At 38.4% G+C, this 21,677-nt stretch overlaps 1 protein-coding gene across 1 annotated transcript; it reads right to left on the minus strand.

The window, feature by feature from the left end:
- Positions 1 to 74: 74 nt before the first annotated feature.
- Positions 75 to 12,310, minus strand: LOC118263169 (uncharacterized). The gene is made up of 6 exons (XM_050697828.1): positions 12,153 to 12,310; positions 4,681 to 4,820; positions 4,054 to 4,354; positions 2,073 to 2,212; positions 864 to 1,164; positions 75 to 478 (listed from the first exon to the last, which is right to left on the minus strand). Exons 1-6 carry the CDS (start codon positions 12,241 to 12,243, stop codon positions 393 to 395), a joined length of 1,059 nt encoding a protein of 352 aa, XP_050553785.1. The 5' UTR covers positions 12,244 to 12,310; the 3' UTR covers positions 75 to 392.
- Between the last annotated feature and the right edge of the window lie 9,367 nt (positions 12,311 to 21,677).

A 21,677-nucleotide genomic window follows, 5' to 3' on the forward strand; every position in this document is an offset into this window, starting at 1 on the left:
AAGTAGCTAACCTTTTTCGAACTACAAATCAAGTAGACCATAAGTCATGGACAAGGAAAAATAAATGAACCGAGCAAATGATTAGATAGTTTATTAAGTAATCATTTCAATAAATTAAAATGCAATTTGCTGTTAGAGCAAGTCTTAAATAAGATATTAATATTAATCTAGGCAGACACCTTGTAGCCAAACTAGATTTATGACCAATTAATTTCTCAATTCTACTTATTGATATGTATTTGAACATGGCCTGTTAGTGTTGCAATATTTTAGTTAAAGTGGTACAAGAACATGACTTGTTTTGTCTCTTGTCAAGCAAGACTAATGTAAAACTAGATATGGCAGTAGAGGTAGCAAAGCCTATAGTTGTAATAATTACAATTAATGAGTAATTAAATATCGGCTTTGACGATATTGCCGAGCTGCAGTTGGCGAATGGCGTCCTGGCGAGACATGGCTATGTTGGTGGAAGTCCAACCTGGAAAAGCAGTAAATATTGATTAAAATTGGCATAAAAATATGGAGAAAGATATTAACAAATACTGAATCAAATAAGCCAGTTCCTAACTAGTTGAAAGATGATTAAGGTCTATTACTGTTTAACGACACACGCAACACTAGTCCATTCCAAATCTAATTAGGCACTAAATGCAATGTTTAGGTTACAAAACCAAAATTATGAGCATTTTAATGAATCATTTGGGCAAGACTCGAACGTTCGTTAATTAGCGTGTGTCTATTCACATAGTAATAAATTTTTGATTGAGTAAAACTTGAATTGTATTGATGTTGAAAATGGATGATAAAATGTTTATGTGTGAAGTTAATAAGGCGATGCTAATGAAGCTGTAAAGCCGACTCACTTTGGGTGTTGACTATGGAGTTCTGAGAGAATATAGTATCGATTCCATCAGGTTTGATAATTGATGGGGGTGCGGCAGCTACAATGGGTGGTGATGGTGGGTTAAATGCTGTAGTAGGTGCACTAGGTGGAGCAATAGATGCAGGTGGAGCGGCAGTGGATGCTGCAGGTGCAGGAGGTGCAAACGGTGCAGCAGTTGGTGCAGCTGGTGCGATTGATGTTGATTGAGGAGCAAAGACTTCGGCGTTGATGGCAGTTGATGTACAGTCCACTCTTGTTGGATAGTCGCAGACGCCAAGTTGCTATAATAAGATGAAGATAATGAAGTACATATTAAAAAAGGTTTAGAAAGTATAGAAAATATAACTGATAAAAGCATTGAAAAATTAAATGAAGATATTGTTGATTATTATGTTATCGGCTTAATCACATAACTGTTTGCGCGGAACTCTACTAGTTTCAAGCTATTCTAGAGGTACATGTCTCACGAAAGTTATAATAAAATTAGAAGATACAGTTGATCTAGAAGATAAAATATCTAATGACTCTGTGACCTTAACCCTTAAATAGAGAAAAAAAAATAACCCTTATAAGTAGACAGTGTTGAAAAGTAAACACTATAAATGCATGTGAAGTAATTGCGTGGGCATACTGCATAAGTGTAATAAAACCATATTAAGCAGAGAATATTGGCATTGAAAATTTCCATATTGAAAAGCTTGTAGTAGTTTTTTACTTCGAGTTGAGTCACTTTGATATTGAAAAAAGAAGTTAGCTAGGTAAACACGTAAAAAAATAACAAGTGTATAGGAGAATTCCACAATTATTGAATTGACATTTTATTTTAAAAATAATGTGTTTTGCAATAAGCATTTCTTTGAATATTTAGGTACTTATATTAGTTTTTTTTATCGATCAACTTATTTATACATGTTTTTGTTGATTGGAAAATAAACGAGAATTCCGTTTAACTCAATTTGGAAATCGTATTTAAAGTACCTGATTAATTGGGTAGGTAGGTAACATAAACCATTTTACTAAAAGGAAGCAATTAAAATAAAGATTTATCATTATACATATTTTTCACACAAGTCAATATTTTAAATATGTATTTATAAGCTATTTTCCCACAACTTTAATTACTGATTTTATTGTTATTGATTTAAGGTTTATTTTCTTTTGCACTTATGGCATGAAGGATGGGATGTACCTGGTTGTATGAAAGGTCAGCAGGACACTTAAACTTCACCGGCTGTCGTCCAACACAAATGAAGAACTCGTTACAGTTGAGAGCACTTCGGAACGCTTCGAAGTCCTTCTTGCATTGTGGTTGGGTTGGAGGCTGTTCTCCTGGAAATTGTAGACGAATTAAGTTTTTTTTTGGAGAAACATACTAAACATATTGGTCTACTAATTAGATTTTTATAAGCTAAGCTGTCTATCATTTAACGTACACATCGAAAGAATTTCATGGTCGAATAAATAACAAATCGAAAGAATTAATTAACTAATAATTATATGATTAAATTTGCATTTCATTTTAGCTCCTTTTTTATTTTGTAACAGTAGAAGTTTCTTTCACTGAAATCTATTGTAATTATTGCGTAATTTATCGATGTAGTAGAACGATTGAATTAAGTACTTAGTTCAAATTGATCTCCCATTCATCTATCCGTTCATCCATCAGTCTACCTGTATTGAAAGGCAGGATAATATAGTTCAACCATCCTGCATCAATAAAAAGACCTTTTACTTAGGTGCATAGGGTTCAAATCCACATGTGAGCATTAAGGGGGTTACATAGGCGTGACCAGTTTACCGGGTCAGAAGTATAAGATGTCGTAACGGAGACGACCCGGCTGAGCATTTTATATAACCCGGCTGACATTTCCACGTCTGACGACATCTAGCGATAATAATATTTACATATCCGTTGGTAAAGTATCTAATGTTCATATAAGTTGTATATGTGTTAATAGTTTTTGTGTGTGTGTAAACATAATGTATAATGGGTAACTGTCTATTATGTTTTCAGAAAGACTCCTATACAATTGTGACGGAGTCTGTAGGAGATCCACATTTTTCTAATCATGGTAATTAGATATAGTGATCAGTATATGGCAATAGGCTCACGCCTTATTACATGGGACTTATAACATAAAATGTAAAAAGTGAGTGTACATTATACAGTTTAATTTACGTACTATAATGTGCAATAGTGCACCTCTGCCTATCCTTTTATAAAATGTATGACGAAAATGATAAAAGGCGTAACGATATCAAATTACCATACTATATGTATGGTAATTTGATAAAACTAAGATCAAATAACATCAAATCATATCATTAAGTTATTGATTATCCAGTGTGAGAGAAAAATAAAAATTTCAATGTACTATACATTGATGGTATAAAGGAAAACTATATTATAATACACATTTTTATGCAGATTCGTTTTTTTTAATCTCGAATTCTATAATTTATCTCCACTTACGATTTGCGACGACTAGACGTAGACAAAGAATTTATGACACTGATGTAACAAGATTCCTAGACGTCTCTTACATCAGAAGCTGAAGATGTAAGAATTGACCTGTTACTGTCCACTACGTTAGATCAGTGAACCATTACCGGATAAAAAACTTCTAAATATAGTTTCATAGTAAAATGTGTAAAGTAAGTTTTGATAGTAAAATTTTAAGTAGTAGTGTATTCTCTGTAGGATACATACAAATATACTCGTTTCTTATTAAACATGGATAAGCGAAAGAAAGTAAGTAATGTACATAGGTATTTTTTTGTACCACGATGGTTGCAAGTAAGCACACAGCCCACCTGATGGTAAGTGGCTATCGTAGTCTAGGAACGCTTGCAACACTTGAGGTGTTACGAGTGCATTGCGGATTTAAGTATACATATAAATAAATATTATTTTTTTAAAAGGTGGCTGCCTTCAATTTTCTTTTCCCCCTGCATTTTGTTTAAGTCACGTAAAATCCCTAAAACCTTCACCCAAATCTGAAAACCGCATCAAAAACAGTTCAGTCGACCGCGAGATAATCTTGTACAAACATACATACAGGTCAAACTGAAAACCTCCTTTTTGAAGTCGGTTAAAAATTATATAGAGCAACAGCAAACATACATTTTTGACGTCGGTTATAAAAATCATAAAGTATGAAAATACTTACGTAATTTCCTACTCTCGCAGTTCACATTATCAGAATAGTCACAGTACCCTTGATTAGAGAACAGCAGTCCCTGTGGGCACTCCTGCTCCACTGCCCATCCATCCCAACAGTTAAGGTAGTTATTACAAAGTTTCGGTGAGGGAATCTGTGCCCTCTTGCCCTCACAGAGAGGGTTCGGCTCAATAATCGGGTCTGGAGTGTGAGTGAGCATTAGCTTGTTGTGGTATGATGGGTCTTTCTGCATTTGTTTTATTACTTCGTTTGATACTGGGATGGTCAAGGAGAATATGTTGCCGAAGTCCTGTGGAAATTAATTATAAAAAGATACATAAATAGGTACATAATATAAGGCACATACATAACCTCACGCCTGTCTCCCATGGGAGAAGGCAGAAACTATGGATTACAATTGTAACACATTAAACGACGAGCTTGTATGAACAGACTGATGAGTGTTGATGAAGCGAAAGAGATATGGAAGAATCACAAAAAGGTTACATTATGGATATTGATAGTTTAGGCTACTGGTCAATCTAATAGTTGAAGTGTTCATTTAAGTTTAAATCTATTTTGTAGAACAATTTTTGTATTTAATGTATGAGAAACAATGTATGAGTAACTACTTACTTTAATAAAACCGAAGAATGGATTCAAGAAACTCCCGTAGTAAGGCCAGTGTCCAGTGTTGAGCCTCAAGTTCTGTAAGAACGGGTTGTTTGGGTAGGGACTGGGGAATGTTTTCACCAAGTTACCATCCTCGTCGTAAACTGAAAAAAAAAATAACCCATTATTTTTACAATCTTTATCATAATGGTCATCGTCAGTAGGAATACATACACTGCTGATCAAAGGATTATCTCTTTAAAGGAGGTTTAGAGTAATCCCCACACAAGGCAAACGGCTTGAGCACCGCAGTTAGGTCAGCGAAGCTTAAAAGGATTAGGCTGCAGCTACACTTTGGTTTGCAGCCAGTTTTAAGGCTTATAAGGGGGTCCTAGTCCAGATTATCATTAGATAAATCGTTTATGTCCAACGTAGTAGTAGCCTGAAATAACGCGAACATGTAAACAACATCTGTATTTACCATACACAGTAATAAACCCACTGCTTCTTAAACACAACTATTTAAAACCACCCATTCAATTGGACAAATATCGACAGCATCAAAGACATTTACATATAAAGGGACGGCGGCAACACGATACGACTCCGTGACGTGACCGCGACGACGTATGAATCCTCCTTAACGCGACTACAAAATAAAGGACCACAAGATATATGGCTCTTCTCAAACCGAGCACGGCCATAAATTCCACGAGAGTGCACCCACTAATAAATAACCGCGAAGTTCCGACAGCCTGTTAGTACCTACTTTATAAGGTTTATTTTTGTTAAAATAAGATTACTTATAAACTACTTTGTAAGTGCATGCATGTGCAATCCTAGATTTTTTATGGTAAACGAGCAGACGGATCACCTGATGGTAAGCAATCACCGTTACCCATGGACATCCGAAACGCCAGAGGCGTTACAAGTGCGTTGCTGGCATTTTGGGGGTTAGGAATTTAAGGGTTGTTGGGCGTCCGGTAACCTCACTTACACAACGAAACAACGCAAGCGTTGTTTCACGTCGGTTTTCTCTGAGGCCGTGGTATCACTCCGGTCGACCCGACCCATTCGTGCTGAAGCAAGAGATGCTTGGATATGATGATTTAACGAGTGTGGAAAATACTATAAGACACTTGAATACATCAAGTATTTCAGTTAGTCACTGTCTATAAAAAAGAGTACTGTGTGGCAACTGCAAATAAACTAAATGGTATATGAATAAAAACTTATTTTTAATCCGAACTGGTAACAAACTGCCAACGCATGCATGCCATGCAAATTGTTAAAACATAAGTGTGCTTTTCCACCAGAGATGTGCTATGAAGATGTAATAGGTAAGCTGTGAAACTATGTGACCGTTTCCACTGATACTAAGATGTACGAGGAAGATGTATGTGAATATGCGATATATCGATAGTAAGAAGCCATCTATAGCACAAATCCATACCACCCATCTAACCATATAAAAATTATAGCTTAGCCGATCCGTTTCCACCAGTGCTATGCTATGTATACCAATGAATATGACCGGTGTAAGCCAAACGCATCCACAGCAACGAAGCATAGCACGTCTCTGGTGGAAAACGTCTTAAAAACAAAAGAAAAAAGCTAGACAACAGTACAGTATAAACCAATCAGATACCGTACCGTACACAATTCGAAACAGCTACAAACATGTGTTTAAAACTCATACATGATACCAATTAATGTACATTCACTTTATACGTATAAAATCTTGCATTATTCTACAGCAAAGGTTATCGTACGAGTTCAATGACCGGGCAGCCATTATTGTGTGATATCCTTACTGCCTGTCACGTCTGCCGTAATAGAAAGATGAAAGGATAGCCGCGCCCGCCTAGATTGTCTATTGAGTAAAAGGATACTCGAGATTTAGCTTTTAATCATTTGATAGTATAGAGGTAGCTTTTAAAGATTAGAAAATGGTTTTAGTTTGCATTTATAAATTTTATGTGAGAAAAATAAATAAATAATATTTTATTTGAACCATCAATATGAAGGACAGTAATGACTGACACAATAACAATCAGTAAAAATAAAAATCAGTCAAAAGCCCAAATGGTAGGTATTTGATTGGGAGTGGTTGCAACTGTGACTACCGACCATTGGAGAGCGTGCCATTGAAGAAGCCTATGTCCAGCAGTGGACGAGAACAGGCTGATGATGATGATGAAATTAATTTTAATTTCATGTAAATTGAAAATTTTGATGCTGTATCAAAGTACAGTAGAATCCGGTTATAACGACTGCCAAGGGACCGGTGACATTACGTCGTACTAACCGGAAGTCGTATTAAACGAACAGAAAAAAGTTTGTTTTTATATAACAGATATTACAGTTAAATGCCCGTTTAGGTGATGAGCAGATAAAAAAAAACTCATTTTAATCAAAATAGTTATTTATTAATTATTCAAATTATGTAAGGATGTATAATGTACGTACATAATGTACCGCTTTCTTACATGTAAGTGTAAATCTAACAACTTTAGATTTAATGCAAAAAGTTTGTAATGTTTGTTTGTTTTATTCGCGTTTTATTGCGTCACTTGGATTTACCTACAAATTCGTACTCATCATCATCATCATCATCAGCCGAGAGACGTCCACTGCTGAACAAAGGCCTCCCCCTTGGTCCTCCACGTAGAACGACAAGCCGCCACCTGCATCCACTGGCTCCCCGCCACTCTGACGATGTCGTCGGTCCACCTAGTGGGAGGTCTGCCCACGCTGCGTCTTCCGGTCCGCGGTCGCCACTCAGTCACCTTCCTGGCCCAGCGGCCATCAGTCCTCCGAGCGACGTGGCCTGCCCATTGCCACTTCAGCCTGCATATTTTGAGAGCTATGTCTGTAACTCTTGTTCTTTGGCGAATTTCCATATTTCGGATTTTGTCGCGCAAAGATACTCCGAGCATAGCTCTCTCCATCGCGCGCTGGGCGACTCTGAGCCTTTCTAAAAGGCCAGCAGTTAGGGACCATGTCTCGGTACCGTACGTCATCACTGGCAACACACACTGGTTGTACATCCTGGTCTTCAGACACTGCGGGATTTTTGACGAGAAGACTTCATGCAACTTCCCAAATGCTGCCCATCCGAGTTGGATTCTTCGAGCGACCTCTTTCTCGAAGTTGGACCTACCTAGCTGGATGATCTGACCCAGGTATGTGTAGTGGTCTACAACTTCGAGTATATCGTTCCCAACGACAACCGGTATAGGTGCAACATGGACATTTGACATGATTTTCGTCTTGTCCATGTTCATTTTAAGGCCCACCTGTTGGGAAACGGTATTGAGGTCGCTGAGCATGGTGTTCAGCTCTTCCAGCGACTCTGCCATTACGACTATGTCATCGGCGAAACGGAGATGAGTGATGTATTCGCCATTAATGTTGATGCCGCGTCCGCTCCAGTCCAAGAGCTTAAAAACGTCCTCCAGTGCGTTCGTGAACAGTTTCGGAGATATAACGTCTCCCTGTCTCACGCCCTTCCGCAACTGGATTGGCCTCGTAGTCTCTTCCTGGAGTCGGATGCGCATGGTGGCGTTGTTATACAAACACTTCAAAACCTCGATGTATCTATAGTCGATGTGGCACCGCTGGAGAGACTGCAGCACCGCCCAGGTTTCGATTGAATCGAAGGCTTTCTCATAGTCCACAAACGCCAAGCATAGTGGCAAGTTATACTCCTCGGTCTTCTGTATAATCTGCCGCAGCGTATGAATGTGGTCTATGGTACTGAAACCTTTTCGGAATCCGGCTTGTTCGGGAGGCTGGAAGTCATCAAGCCTGCGTTCGAGACGGTTCGTGATGACCCTCGAAAACAGCTTATACACATGGCTCAGAAGTGAGATAGGTCTGTAGTTCTTTAGCAGACAGTTGTCGCCTTTTTTAAAGAACAGAACCACCACACTCCGTTGCCATGCTACCGGCGTGGTTCCCTCGAGTATGACGGAATTGAATAGCTTCTGGAGGACTAAAAGTATCGGTTTTCCACCCGCTCGCAGAAGTTCCGACGTGATTCCGTCATCGCCCGGCGCCTTGTTGTTTTTAAGCTGTTTGAGAGCCATCCTAATCTCGTACAGGCTGATGTCTGGGATATCCTCAGTGTAGTGCCGCGTCAGTTTAGCTCTTGGGTCCCGAGCTGTACCGACGATGGGTTGCCGTGTTGAGGTGTATAACTGTCCGTAAAACCTCTCGAGCTCTCCGAGGATCTCGGACTTCGACGAGATGACGCTGCCATCCTCGGTCTTCAGCCTCGTCATTTGGCTTTGCCCAACAGACGAATTCTTTGCGAAGACTTTTGAGCCCTTGTTTCGCTCAATTAAGTCTCTGACTCTTGCGGCGTTATAGGCCCGCAGGTCACGTCGCATGTATTTCGAGATTCGTCTATTGAGCTTGCCGTATTCAGACATATCGTCTGAAGACTGCAGCCTCATCTCGCTACGATCCTTAAGAAGTTTTAAGGTTCCGTCGGAGAGCTTTTGGGGCCTGTTTCGGCGGGGGTCTTGAAGAAGTCTGACCCCACTGCTCGGACAGTTTCCACCAACCCATTATTTATCTCGTCCACGTTTCCACAATCAGCTAGACACTGGAAGCGATTTTGCAGTTGGAGTTGGAACTGCTCGGGGTTTTGGATCTGGGCACGTCCAGGGCGGAGCGTGGACTTCACCAGGCGTGACCGCTCTAGTTTTACATTGATGTTCAGTGTGCCCCTGACAATACGGTGATCGCTACCGGTTTTCACCTTCGCTATCACAGAGACATCACTGAATATACGTCTTTCGGTCGCCATGATGAAGTCGATCTCATTTTTGGTAGAACCATCAGGGCTTATCCATGTCCACTTCTTGGCCGGTCGCTTCTGGAAGAAGGAGTTCATCAAATAGAGTCTCTCCCTCTCCATAAAGTCGACCAGCCGCTGGCCCCGATGGTTTCGCTGCCCATATCCAAATGGCCCTATTCTCAACTCATCGCTATTCCGTGTGCCCACCTTTGCATTGAAATCCCCCATCACAACGGTGAAGTGTGTTTCGGAGGAGTGTATGGCTTTTGAAATTTCCTCATACAGAGCCTCTACTTCGTCGTCACAATGTGTCGAGGTCGGCGCATATACCTGTATGACCTTCAGCGAATACCGGTTAGATATTCTGAGTATAAGGTACGCTACCCTGTTCGACACACTGTCGACCTCACACACGTTGTTGACGAGAGACTTGCGGACGAGAAATCCGACACCACCCTGGGATTTACGGTCTCCTTCCCGGAAGAAGAGCAAGTTGCCGGAATCTAGGATTATCGTATCCTGACCCTCTCTTCGGATTTCAGATAGTCCCAAGATGTCCCACCGCATTTTGCTCAATTCTTCCTCCAGCTCGACAATCTTCTCATCAGTCCGCAGTGTGCGGATGTTGTGCGTTGCCAGGGCCAAAGTTCGTCGGGGGTGGTAGCGCTTTCTCTGCCGGGGATTCTTAGCACCCCCTGCTCCGCCGTTACCTGATCCGCTACCTAGATCAGGAATAGCGGAGCTGCCGGGGACTGGGGGCCGTGTAATTTTGTTGTCGCTCATAGTGAAAATTTTGTTGTCAGTTTTAGGCTCATAGCTATTCATTTATTTCATTATTTTCTATGAATTATTTGTAAACACGGCAACGCTCGTCGTTGTGTCGTTGTAACCGGACAATTATGTGTGAAATTCGGTCGTTAAAAGCGGATGGTCGTTGTAAGCGGAGTCGTAATAAACGAATGTCTATTTATGCAAGTTTATACTAAAACCAAACAAATGCCTAAACTTTCGTCGCTAAAAACGGTTGGTCGCTATATGCGAAGTCGTACTAAACGGACTACACTGTATGCGCTTTGGTTAATAACTAACTGACTTTTCACCTCAACAATGAATTGTGTTTGATCAAAAGTGAAACTCATGAAAACTAGCATCCTTCTGATTACTGTTAAATTTATAGCCAACCAGAACATTTGTAATTAGATCGTAATTAATCGTTAATCTTGCGGATACAATGGGTAATTTGTGATTCTTTTGTTATTCATCACCAAATGTAATGAATACATTATCTTTTATTATTGCTCCACATTGTGTCGTCGATAGTTTCCTGTGTCGTGATTGTGTTTATAAACACACTTCATACATGACACCCAGATCCGGAACAACAATTTGTGGATCACATAAAGAGTTGATCTGTGCGGGAATCAAACCCGCAACATGTTGTGCGGCAGCAGGTTGCCACCGCGCCAACCGTGCAGTCAAAAATTTTAAGCCTTACGTGTAAGATCCGCAAATTCACTTGTATCATGTGCATTGTAAATTAATATCACTCAACAACTCCCACAAATCATCGGTCGATAAAATATTAAACAAACAAAATATATCAGCAATTATAAAATTGTTTTTAAAAGAAATAATTTCCTGAAATAATCCTTTATACAATAATAATATAAAAATATCAACAGGTTATTCACTCGTACGTAGTTTTATACGTAATCCGATTAAAGTCGTTTTATTACAAAACATTATTATATGGAACCGAGCTGCATAGTAATTGAAATAAAGCAGGTGACAGTAATAATTATCTACATATAAACATATACATGTTTATGTGTGTATATGTTTTAAATGTCAGTCAAGCAATATCGCAGGGCGGCATCAGTTTTGTAAAGTCAAGGATCCGGGGTTTACTACTTACCTACCTACTTTCAGTAATTTTACAGTGAAGTTCCTCGTTCCTATTTATAAAACATAAATCTTGTAGATTTAGTTTACTAAAGCAGTAAGTTTAGATTACAGGAGAGGCTACGGGCAAAAGGCTTTTATTAAAATATATTTTTTATTTTTAAATGTAGTTGATATTTTTGATTGGTCTGTTTTTAATATTTCAAAATAGCACTGTGTAAATGCTATTATTGAAATTAATAGATCGTAAAATTATTTAATGTAATCTTTTAGCTTCGATTGTATCTATTGTTCGACATTACAATAAGAGTTAAGCAATAATATCTTGTTAAAATTGTTGCTAGATATCATACAATTTATTTATTTCCATGAGTTAATAAAGGGTAAAAATATAAATGAAGAATACTATATTAGTATACGTATACCTACATAATTAGAATAAATAATCCATCCCATTATAATATGTAAGTTTCATGCGCGAATCGACACTGCGACGCATGTCTAGCAGTCGATTGCTTTACTACTGCACTTACGTACAATACATAATGAATGAATATAATAAGAACAACTTAAACAATCAAGACCATTTTATATAATTGACCAAATGCAAATGAGTAAAATTTTTTCCAAAAAAAAAGAGGACGAACTTAGAACACCCTTTCTGTACAAGGTACATGAGTACCTATAACAAGAACATTAAGATTTTGACTATTCTATCTACCACCGTATTATATGTATACCCTCATTATATATCACCTATATGTAACATTTAGAATAACACACTTACATAGCAATCGCTGTTGCCGCCCATCCTTTGCGCCCGCGTCGCCTTTACCACAGACCACACAGATAAATAAAGCAAGACTGATTATTTTCATCCTTACTGATAGTGAATGCACAGGGCAATGTCAGGGCTAAGAGCAAAACCTAGCTTATATAGTGTCGGAGAACGAAAACAAGTACTGGACCTATACGTACGTGGGATCTAGATTTAGCCCAGGACATAAACGAAAGCCTAAAAGGGTGCGTTCATTCTATAATAAGTGAGGCTTTTATTACGCGGATGGGATTTGAGTCATATTGGATTTTGTATTTTTTTTGTTTCTTTGTATTCTATTTAGGTATACCTATAGTATGAATATCTGTTCTATATTCTATTTTTAGGTATAGAGAAAAAAAAAAAAAAGGACATATTACTTAGTACAATTTTTGATGATGTTATTTTGTTTGAAATCAGCCTCGTATATCAATCAGAACTAAGCATGTATCTACAGGAATAGACCTATGATCATCTGCAAGGAAATTAATCAGATTCAACTACGACGTTTAAGGTTTCGCAACTAACAAATAAACAAACAAACATAGACATTATGAATTCATATCCGCATTACTAACACAAACATAAGCTACATTGTATGTATGATGGACATGCACATTGAACATCATAAGCCTACCCCAACATAATTCAAGTCATACTTGATTCCTGTCTAAACTACGCGTCCAGTACACTTAGTACAAGTTAGCTTTACCTTTAAAGTAATCGAAACGAGAGCGCTCTGATTGGTTGGTTCATTCGAGCCGGCCAATCAGAGCGCCGAACGCGCTCTTGTTTCGATTAAAAGCAAACTCATACTAAGGGTACTGGTTGCTCCATTAAATCATAGGCAATCTGATAGAACATTCCTTTAGCCACATTAATCAAACCCTGTCCTACCCATCTCCGTTTTGAAGGTTTATTACATTATGTCCTGTGTAATAAATTGCATTTCTTGTTAGTCGCGATGAAACTCGTTAGCTCTAGTCGGTGACAGTTAATTTTGAGGTGATTTTTAAGTTAGGAACTGGAATTATATTTTTTTTAGGAATACTATTAGATATTACTGGATATTGAATATTACTATATTACTCTTATTATTGGATATTACTTTTGAATATTAGATATTTCTCAGTTTTTCGTAAAGATGGATGTAACGGAATCTGGATTTGTGCCTAGTGTATAATAAATTTGGGCTCGCTGTTATCGCAGCGGTAAGTCCCCTCTTTGAGGAGTGGCTAGAGAGGCGCCACGGCGTCCTCACCTACTGCCTGACGCAGGTGCTTACCGGACATGGGAGTTTCGGTAGGTTCCTGTTCCTTATTGGGCGGGAGGAAACGCCCGAGTGTCATCACTGTGAGGACCGCCCGGAGGACACGGTAGAACATACGGTGGCGGTGTGCCCTGCGTGGGCTGAGCACCGCCAAGTCCTCAGGGATGTGGTCGGCGACGGCGACCTCTCGCGCCCGGCACTGGTTCAGGCCATGGTGCGGAGCGAGAGGGACTGGGATGCCGTCTCCTCCTTCTGCGAAGCAGTCATGCTAGCTAAGGAGGAGGCGGGGCGCGTGAGAGAACAAACCTCCTCACGCCCCAGCCGTCGCGAGAGACACTCCGGGCGTAGGGGATCGCGAGACGATCTCCGGCCACCGTAAGTGCGGGCCTGCGGACGGCGAGCAAGGGTAGCTCGCCGCCCGAACAGATCCAGACCCGTGCGTGCGGCGCGTCGCGTTTCGCGCGCGCCTCAAAGAGCCATCAGACCACCACAGATGGGGTCCAGCAGGGCTGATGCCTGATCCGGAGCTGCGGACTACCTAGCGGGTTTACCGGAGCTCCGGGTCGAAAAGCAGGAGAAGGAACGGGGTGGTTTTTAGTCAGTAAGAGTCTGACACTCCCTCTCGCCTTGCCCAAGGCGGGAGAAGTCATTGGATGATTTTCCCCCTCAAAAAAAAAAAAAAAAAGTGTATAATAAATTAATAATAGATCCACCTCCTATTACATAATACTTATAATATGAATGACTTCTGCCTTTTTTGAGGGGTGGGGGAGCGAAATCATCCATTAGCTTCTCCCACCTTGGGTAAGTCGATGTTTAAGGCGAGAGAGTGTGTCAGACTCTTCATGACTAAAAACCACCCCGTTGTTACTTCAGCTTTGAACCGGTGCCCCAGTTACGCGTTGTTGAGGCAGTCTTTTCGCTCGTTATAATCATATAAATAACTAGCTGTGCCCGCGACTTCGTCCGCGTGGAATAGTTATTTTAGGCATTATATTTATTTTTGCAAACAGCTTTCTCAGCTTCATAAATTATAGCTGTTACCCACGGTTAATTTGTGCATTGAAAATTCGTGATAGCACTGGATTATGATTATAAGGAACAATCCACACTCATTTCTATACTATATGTGTTTCCACTGTTTTCCGGAAACCTGCGCCTATAGGTTGGGTAACCGCCACCCCGGTTTGTGTTTCAGAAATAAAATTCCTAGGGTACTTTTTAGATGGGCTCGCTACATACGCGTTATAGCAGTGGTAAGTCCCCTATTTGAAGAGTGGCTTGAGAGGCGTCACGGCGTCCTCACCTACCGCCTGACGCAGGTACTTACTGGACACGGAAGTTTCTGTTGGTACCTGTTTCGAATTCGGCGGGAGGAAACACCCGGACGTTTCGTCTGGGTGTCGTCATTGCGAGGACCGCCTGGAAGATATGGTGGAGCTTACAGTGGCGGTGTGCATTGCATGTGCTGAGCATCGCCATGTCCTTAGGGATGTGAATGGCGACGGTAACCTCTCACGTCCAGCTCTAGTTCAGGCCAAGGTGCGGAGCGAGGGGGAAAGGGACGCCGTCTCCCCTTCTGCGAAGCAGTCATGCTAGCTAAGGAGGAGGCGGAGCGCGTGAGGGAACGATTCTCAACACGCCCCAGCCGCCGCAGAAGACACGCCGGGCGTCGAGGATCGCGTGACGATCCCCGGCCACCGTAAGCGCGGGTCTGCGGACGGCGAGTAAGAGTAGCTCGTCGCCCGATCAAAACCAAACCCGTGCGTACCGTGTGTCGCGTTCTGTGCGCGCCTCAAAAGCCAGGCCACTACAGATAGGACCCAATAGGGCTGATGCCCGATCCGGTGCTGCAGACAACGTAAAACAATACCGGGGCCCCGGCTCAAATCAGAACGGTGTGATTTTTACACTCCTTCTCGCTTCACCCAAGGCAGGAGTAGCCAACGGATGATTTTCCCCCTCAAAAAAAAAAAAAGAAAGGGTACTTTCTAGAACAAATGTTTTCTTTCATACATGGTGACGCAAGGTTATGAAATCCTTAAGGACAATATTTTTATACCCTATCATATTTTTATACCCTATCATATTTTTATGACAATAAATTGTAAGAACCGTAGCAATTGGCGTTCCATTGTCTCTGCCTACCCCCATGGGAGACAGGCGTGAGGTTATGTATGTATGTAAATTGAAGAATTGGATTTTTTTGTTTGTCAAATGTTTCAGCCGACATTATTGCACTATACGTAGAATCTGGTTGTACTTTGTTAGACGCTTTCGATGGTCAATGATCAAAAAATGTTTTACTTCGTTAGTAAGACTATAATTTTTTTGAGTATAGTTACACCAGGCTCCGCGTCGTTCGCAAACAATGCCTCTCCTCCTGGCAGCGTCGTGTTTCGCACATCATGCGGCGCGGGTGAATTTTATATCGAAGTTATTTAAAAATTGTAATATCTTCTAAGATGTTTATTGAAGTTTAGTGATGTCAAAGACAATTTTGTTCACAATTAAATACTCTTAATGAACAACACATTTATTTCGATAAAGATTAATATTTTTTCGTTAATACAACTCTTAACAAATAATGCATTAATTTCGACCCAGTTTGATTACCATAAAAACGATTCTAGTAAGTTAATCCTAAAAGATAGACATATACTGTCGCGGACTTTTTTTAGATCATTTTAAGAGGAATAATTCTTTCGTACATATAATTTTTGTATCTTGAACCATTTTCGCAGCGCACGCAAAGGAAGCCCTCAAGAATTAATAATTTCCCCCGTTTTGTCAACATTTTCCTTTATTTCTTCGCTCCTATTAGTTATAGCGTGAAGTTTTATAACTTATAACCTTCCTCAATAAATGGACCATCCAACACAAAAAGAATTATTCAAATTGGACCAGTAGTTCCGGAGATTAGCGCGTTCAAACAAACAAACAAACAAACAAACTCTTCAGCTTTATAATATTAGTATAGATTCTAGGTAACATAGAAACAATAACGTAAGGTAATGTACTTTTAAAGATTTTTAATACTGCAATAAAAAATATTACTTCACCTCCACTTTACGACCATTGTGGCGATCCTTGCGTAGGATTTCCACGAGTACATGCTTTTATTGTATTTAGTTTAGTTAATTACGGGAGAACACGCGCCGACGCCTTCCGCCAACGTCTTAATGAATATCCTAATAAAGGGAATTGTCCTTGGAACAATTCATTGCGAAAATTGATAACAGATCTTTGATTGTTTGATAGTTACATTTCATGAAAGGATAACTAAATATATTTATCTTTAAAATACTTCTAGTTGTTCCTTGAAAATGTCTGTGTTTCCAGAAGATTACAACCTGGTCATCATTAAGTCACGAATGAATAAATGGTTTATAGGTAGGCATGCTTTATGAGCTTACACATGGTGGCCATAAAAAAACCTTAACTTGCACATATATGTAACGTCACGCCTTTTATCCCCGAAGGGGTAGGCAGAGGTGCACATTACGGCACGTAATGCCGCTATACAATGTACAGCCACTTTTCACAATTTGTGTTATAAGTCCCATGTAATATTCATGCCCATATCCACCCAAGTTTCATGTATTAATAGGAGGTGAGCCTATTGTCAACTTGTACATATCTCCAAATAATTTAATATTAAACTTCATCTAAAGTTTACTAAGTCAATAACAATTTCAAGCAAGTTCTTTCATCATTGAGACTCAACTTCTTTCATGTTTCCAAAACAGCAAAAACATTTTTCCTTAAACTCAGCAAATTGGCAAAAAGATTTACGCACAACACGACCTAGTAAATTCAGAGAGATCGAAGTAAATACTTAAAAAAACGAAACGTTTCGGATAGACTACACGATCTTTCCTTTTTATACAATCGACTAAGAGTAAATACTTTTTGTTAGAATAAAATGTTGAGGCAAAGGAAATATCTTCACGCGAACCTGGTATGCCGAGGAGTAATGGCAAAAGTGCTTTTTAGTGTAAAATTTAATTAAAGTATAAATAAATCGGTACTGTAGTGAAATGCTTCTACTGTTACCCTGAATGGAAGTTCAATTTATATTTGTCTTTCAAAATTCTTTAGAGCTTGAATGAGGTAAATTAAGAAGAGTGAATGAATAGCTATGTGGTGTCTTTTAAACTTATTTTTATAGTAATAAACTAGCGACCCGGCAAACGTTGTTTTAACTAATAAACAATTTCTAGAAAATAGATAGTAGCCGATTCTTAGAGCTACTGAATACGCATATAGGCGTTTCTGAGGAGTATGGTAACTAACATTGGGACATGGAAATTTTAAATATTTGATCAATAAAGGTGCTGCCACTGTTCTATAATATAGATATATGCAATAAATATTTATTAATAGTAAACGTTAGTTAAATATTTGGAAGCAGTAATTAAAATATTTTTACAACACATACAATACGAAACGCATCAAAAAAATCAAACAACGAATCATAAAATAAAAATCATCTCAAACTACTTCACTTAAAATTGTACTCAAACACACATAAACTAGAGCACATTTTTGCCTAATTACTAAAAATATCTGTCATAAAATCTGTGATAAAGTGAAACCATTTGCTTGGGAGGAGATCACTTTCTAGTGCGCACGCGCATGAAAGCAATATTAGCATGATGCGCACGAAATCAACAATTATGTTACACTTGCGCTCATTATATGCGTAAATCGGTAGAGAGTGGATTTATTAACCACTGTTATGATAGCTGAGAATATTTTAAGAATGTGAAAAACGTCTTTCAAACTACGTATACATAACATATTTTGAGTAATTAAGTAAGTACAAAGTAAATCTGAATTGCGGTGATTAAGGCTTTTTTTTGAGGAGGGAAAATCATCCAATCACTTCTCCCGCCTTGGGCGAGGCGAGAGGGAGTATCTAATGACTAAAAACCACCCCGTTCCTTCCTCTGCTTTTCGAGCTGGAGCCCCGGTAAACCCGCTAGGTAGTCCGCAGCTCTTAATACGGTTACTTAACCAATGGGTTCTGGGACTATGAGCCTCCTGACTCCTTAGCAATTATTTTCGATATAAAATCGTTACTAAGGAATAATTTAAGTAATTAATGAATGTCTCTGAGTGCGGTAGTTACATATGTCTTACCCATGTGTGCGTTTTTTATTATATAGTAAAAGCGTAGTGTAAGCATACCTTAATACCTTTAGGGAACAGAGAGTAAAGTTCCCTAAGATCAGTAAAGGAGGAAATTCTGAGTCTTGCGCTATTTTGATGTTCATTTCATCTTCCGAAATGAAGATTACAAACAGCATCTAATTATATGAGAGTGTTTATTACTCTAAATACGCAATAAAAACGCAGCTTAAAATTGGCCTATTTTTTGTATTTAAATTGTTAAGTATAAGACACAAACAAAATAATAATAACATCAAATACGCTACAGACTACGTTTATTAGACAAAGACTAATTACTTCTAATAAATAAAGTACATATTAAATTTTAAAACACGACTTGTAACTGGGTTAAAATAAGGTATATTTTGAAACAATTGTGATCGCACAGCGTCAATAAAATTTAGTTTTTATCAAAAAACCGTCATTTAAAACCTTTAAACAGTTCTATAAATTATTTTACTATTTTAATAAATAGACGGAAAAGTTGAAAAACGATTTCCACATTCAATTTTTTATACTACATAGTTTCTTAGGTAACTAATAGATGGCGTGATTAGTTTCAGTGAAAGGTTTGATGGATAGTTAGATAGGCTTAGTAACGATAGATGGGGCTAGTAGTATCGTTGGAGTCTATTTTCATACGATATGTTGGAAGTAGTTTGAACGATCCTATGTTAAATTATACACATTTAAAGCTCTCTGTCTGTATGTTCCAGCTAATTTTTGAAATGACTGGACCGATTTTGATGGGACTTTTGTCGGTAGGTAGCTGATGTACTAAGGAGTAACATAGGCATCTCTTATTAAAAAAATACATAATTTGTATAAAATCAAAATCCTGTCAAATAAATTCTGTCAGAAGTATTATTCTACGCGGTCGAAGTCGCGGGCAACAGCTAGTATTAGAATTATAATTATGCAAAGTCAATAAGGAATTGAATGGACCTAAATTAGGCTCCAAGAGAGATCTCAATCCGGAATAATTTACTTGTGTTTATCCTATCAGTGCAAGTAAAGCCGCTAGTCATAAGTACATGTTTGTGTCCTACATAACAATAAAAAATATCATTGAGACAAACACTTCTTCTTGTTTTTATTTCATTTTCTTATATTTCCGCGTCTATATATAATTTACAAAAACACATTGCATGTTCTAAAAGTATAAATAATTTTTCGATATTTTTCTTTTAACCATCGATCACACGAAAGATTTTATAGATAGTGGTATTTTTAATAATACAACCTACAATATTATGCTATAAGTTGTATATTATGTCTGATGCTTTTATTGATAACCTTTTATTGTGCTTCAGTTAAATATAAAGATTATCAAGATTATGAGTCATAAAAGGCGTACTCAACTAAAATGTATCATAAAATCTTATAACCACCGAGATTACTCCCAAAGAACTAGGTAATTATTATGCAGTAATTATCGAATATAGTCTTAGTAACAGCACGCCTAAGTGCATATAAAAAATATCTAAGGAGATAGATCTAAATTACCCCATGTCCTATAACAAAGTATATGTGTCACGTTTTATACGAGGTGGGATAGGTAATTGTGTATGGATTGTGATCCTTCTTCTTTACACAATAAAGTACAAAAATGTTTGCCTCTAGTCATATATGTAGTGTGCAAAATAGTCGAATTGTACTTGACAATTGTAATTTTTAAGAGCGGCACAAGCTCTCAAATGTGCCTGGACAAACTTTTTGTCATACATACACAAATTACATATAATATTAAGCTTACAATTTTTTGATACGTTGCCCTACACTGGGATTTTCTTCTGTGTCGTGTCGTGGGTGCGTTTACAAACATACAAGTTCACATGCACATGTTATACAGTATGTCAGTATAACTTTGCCGTAATCGAAATAGAGGTGTCAAGCTCAAAAATTATAGATACTAATATAATATGATTGCTCAAAAAACGAACATCAAATAATAAACAATACAATTTTTCAAAAATAGATGAACTTTTATACATGCAATTGCAAATAAGTCAGGCAAAACGACCTATCTTTAAACCGAACCAATTTGTATGCATTGAACACGCTTATTGAGTGTTCAACACAATGGACACGATAATAACAATGTGCAAATATCTCCGAACATATCCGGGACACTTAATCACTATGTAAAGTAAAAATAGCCCGAGATATTTCATCCGTTTATTCGACGCTATCTCGGGAAAAGGTGAAGGATTGCTATCCGGTTAAAGAATGCTATGGATGCGATCTTAAATACCGATCGTCAATTACTTCTTTTGAACTTTATTTTATAGGAACTGTAATTAAGGGATTTTCCTTCTTTTTTTTTAAATAAATGAGTCATTTTATGAGTATTTTATATTAAGGTGGAATTAATGAAGTATGAACGGGGCAATCCCGTTTATGTGAAAGATAATAAATTAAGTTTTAAAGGCGTTAAAGTCTTTTAATAGTTTGTCGTTTTAATATTCTGTTAATAGCAAAAAGTCAGCTAAAAATAATAATAATAATCTAAATATCTTGATTTAGCTCATGAGGTTGTCGACATGTGGGATGTAGATTCAGCAATCATTGTGCCGATAGTCGTATCTGCCAATGGCCTTATAGCCAAAAGCCTCGACCAACACCTGAGTAGGCTAACGTTAGATGGTTGGATCAAGAGCCTGATGCAAAAGGCAGTACTTCTGGACACGGCGCGTATTGTCCGGAAATTCCTCTCTCTTGAGCCCTGACCACCGGTAGCTTGGATTTATCCCGTTACTGGTGGGCTACTGCTTTTTATATTTTTAAATGTTTTTTTTTCTTTTTAATTTAATATTTAAAAATGTAATAAACAAGTATAAGAAATAAATAAATGATTTTACGGATCAATCATCATCATCATCACTGCTGAACATAGGCTCAATGTCGTCTAGATAGGCTGGTTGTAAGCAACCTGCATTCAGCGACTCCCTGTGATCTTAATTAAGTCATTTGTCCACCTTGTGGGTGGACATTCTACAGGTCAATATTTATCCAGAATGCTTCAATCGATTTCGTTATTCTCAGTATTT

The sequence above is a fragment of the Spodoptera frugiperda genome, chromosome 12 (assembly GCF_023101765.2).
Source record: "Spodoptera frugiperda isolate SF20-4 chromosome 12, AGI-APGP_CSIRO_Sfru_2.0, whole genome shotgun sequence".
Taxonomy (NCBI): domain Eukaryota; kingdom Metazoa; phylum Arthropoda; class Insecta; order Lepidoptera; family Noctuidae; genus Spodoptera; species Spodoptera frugiperda.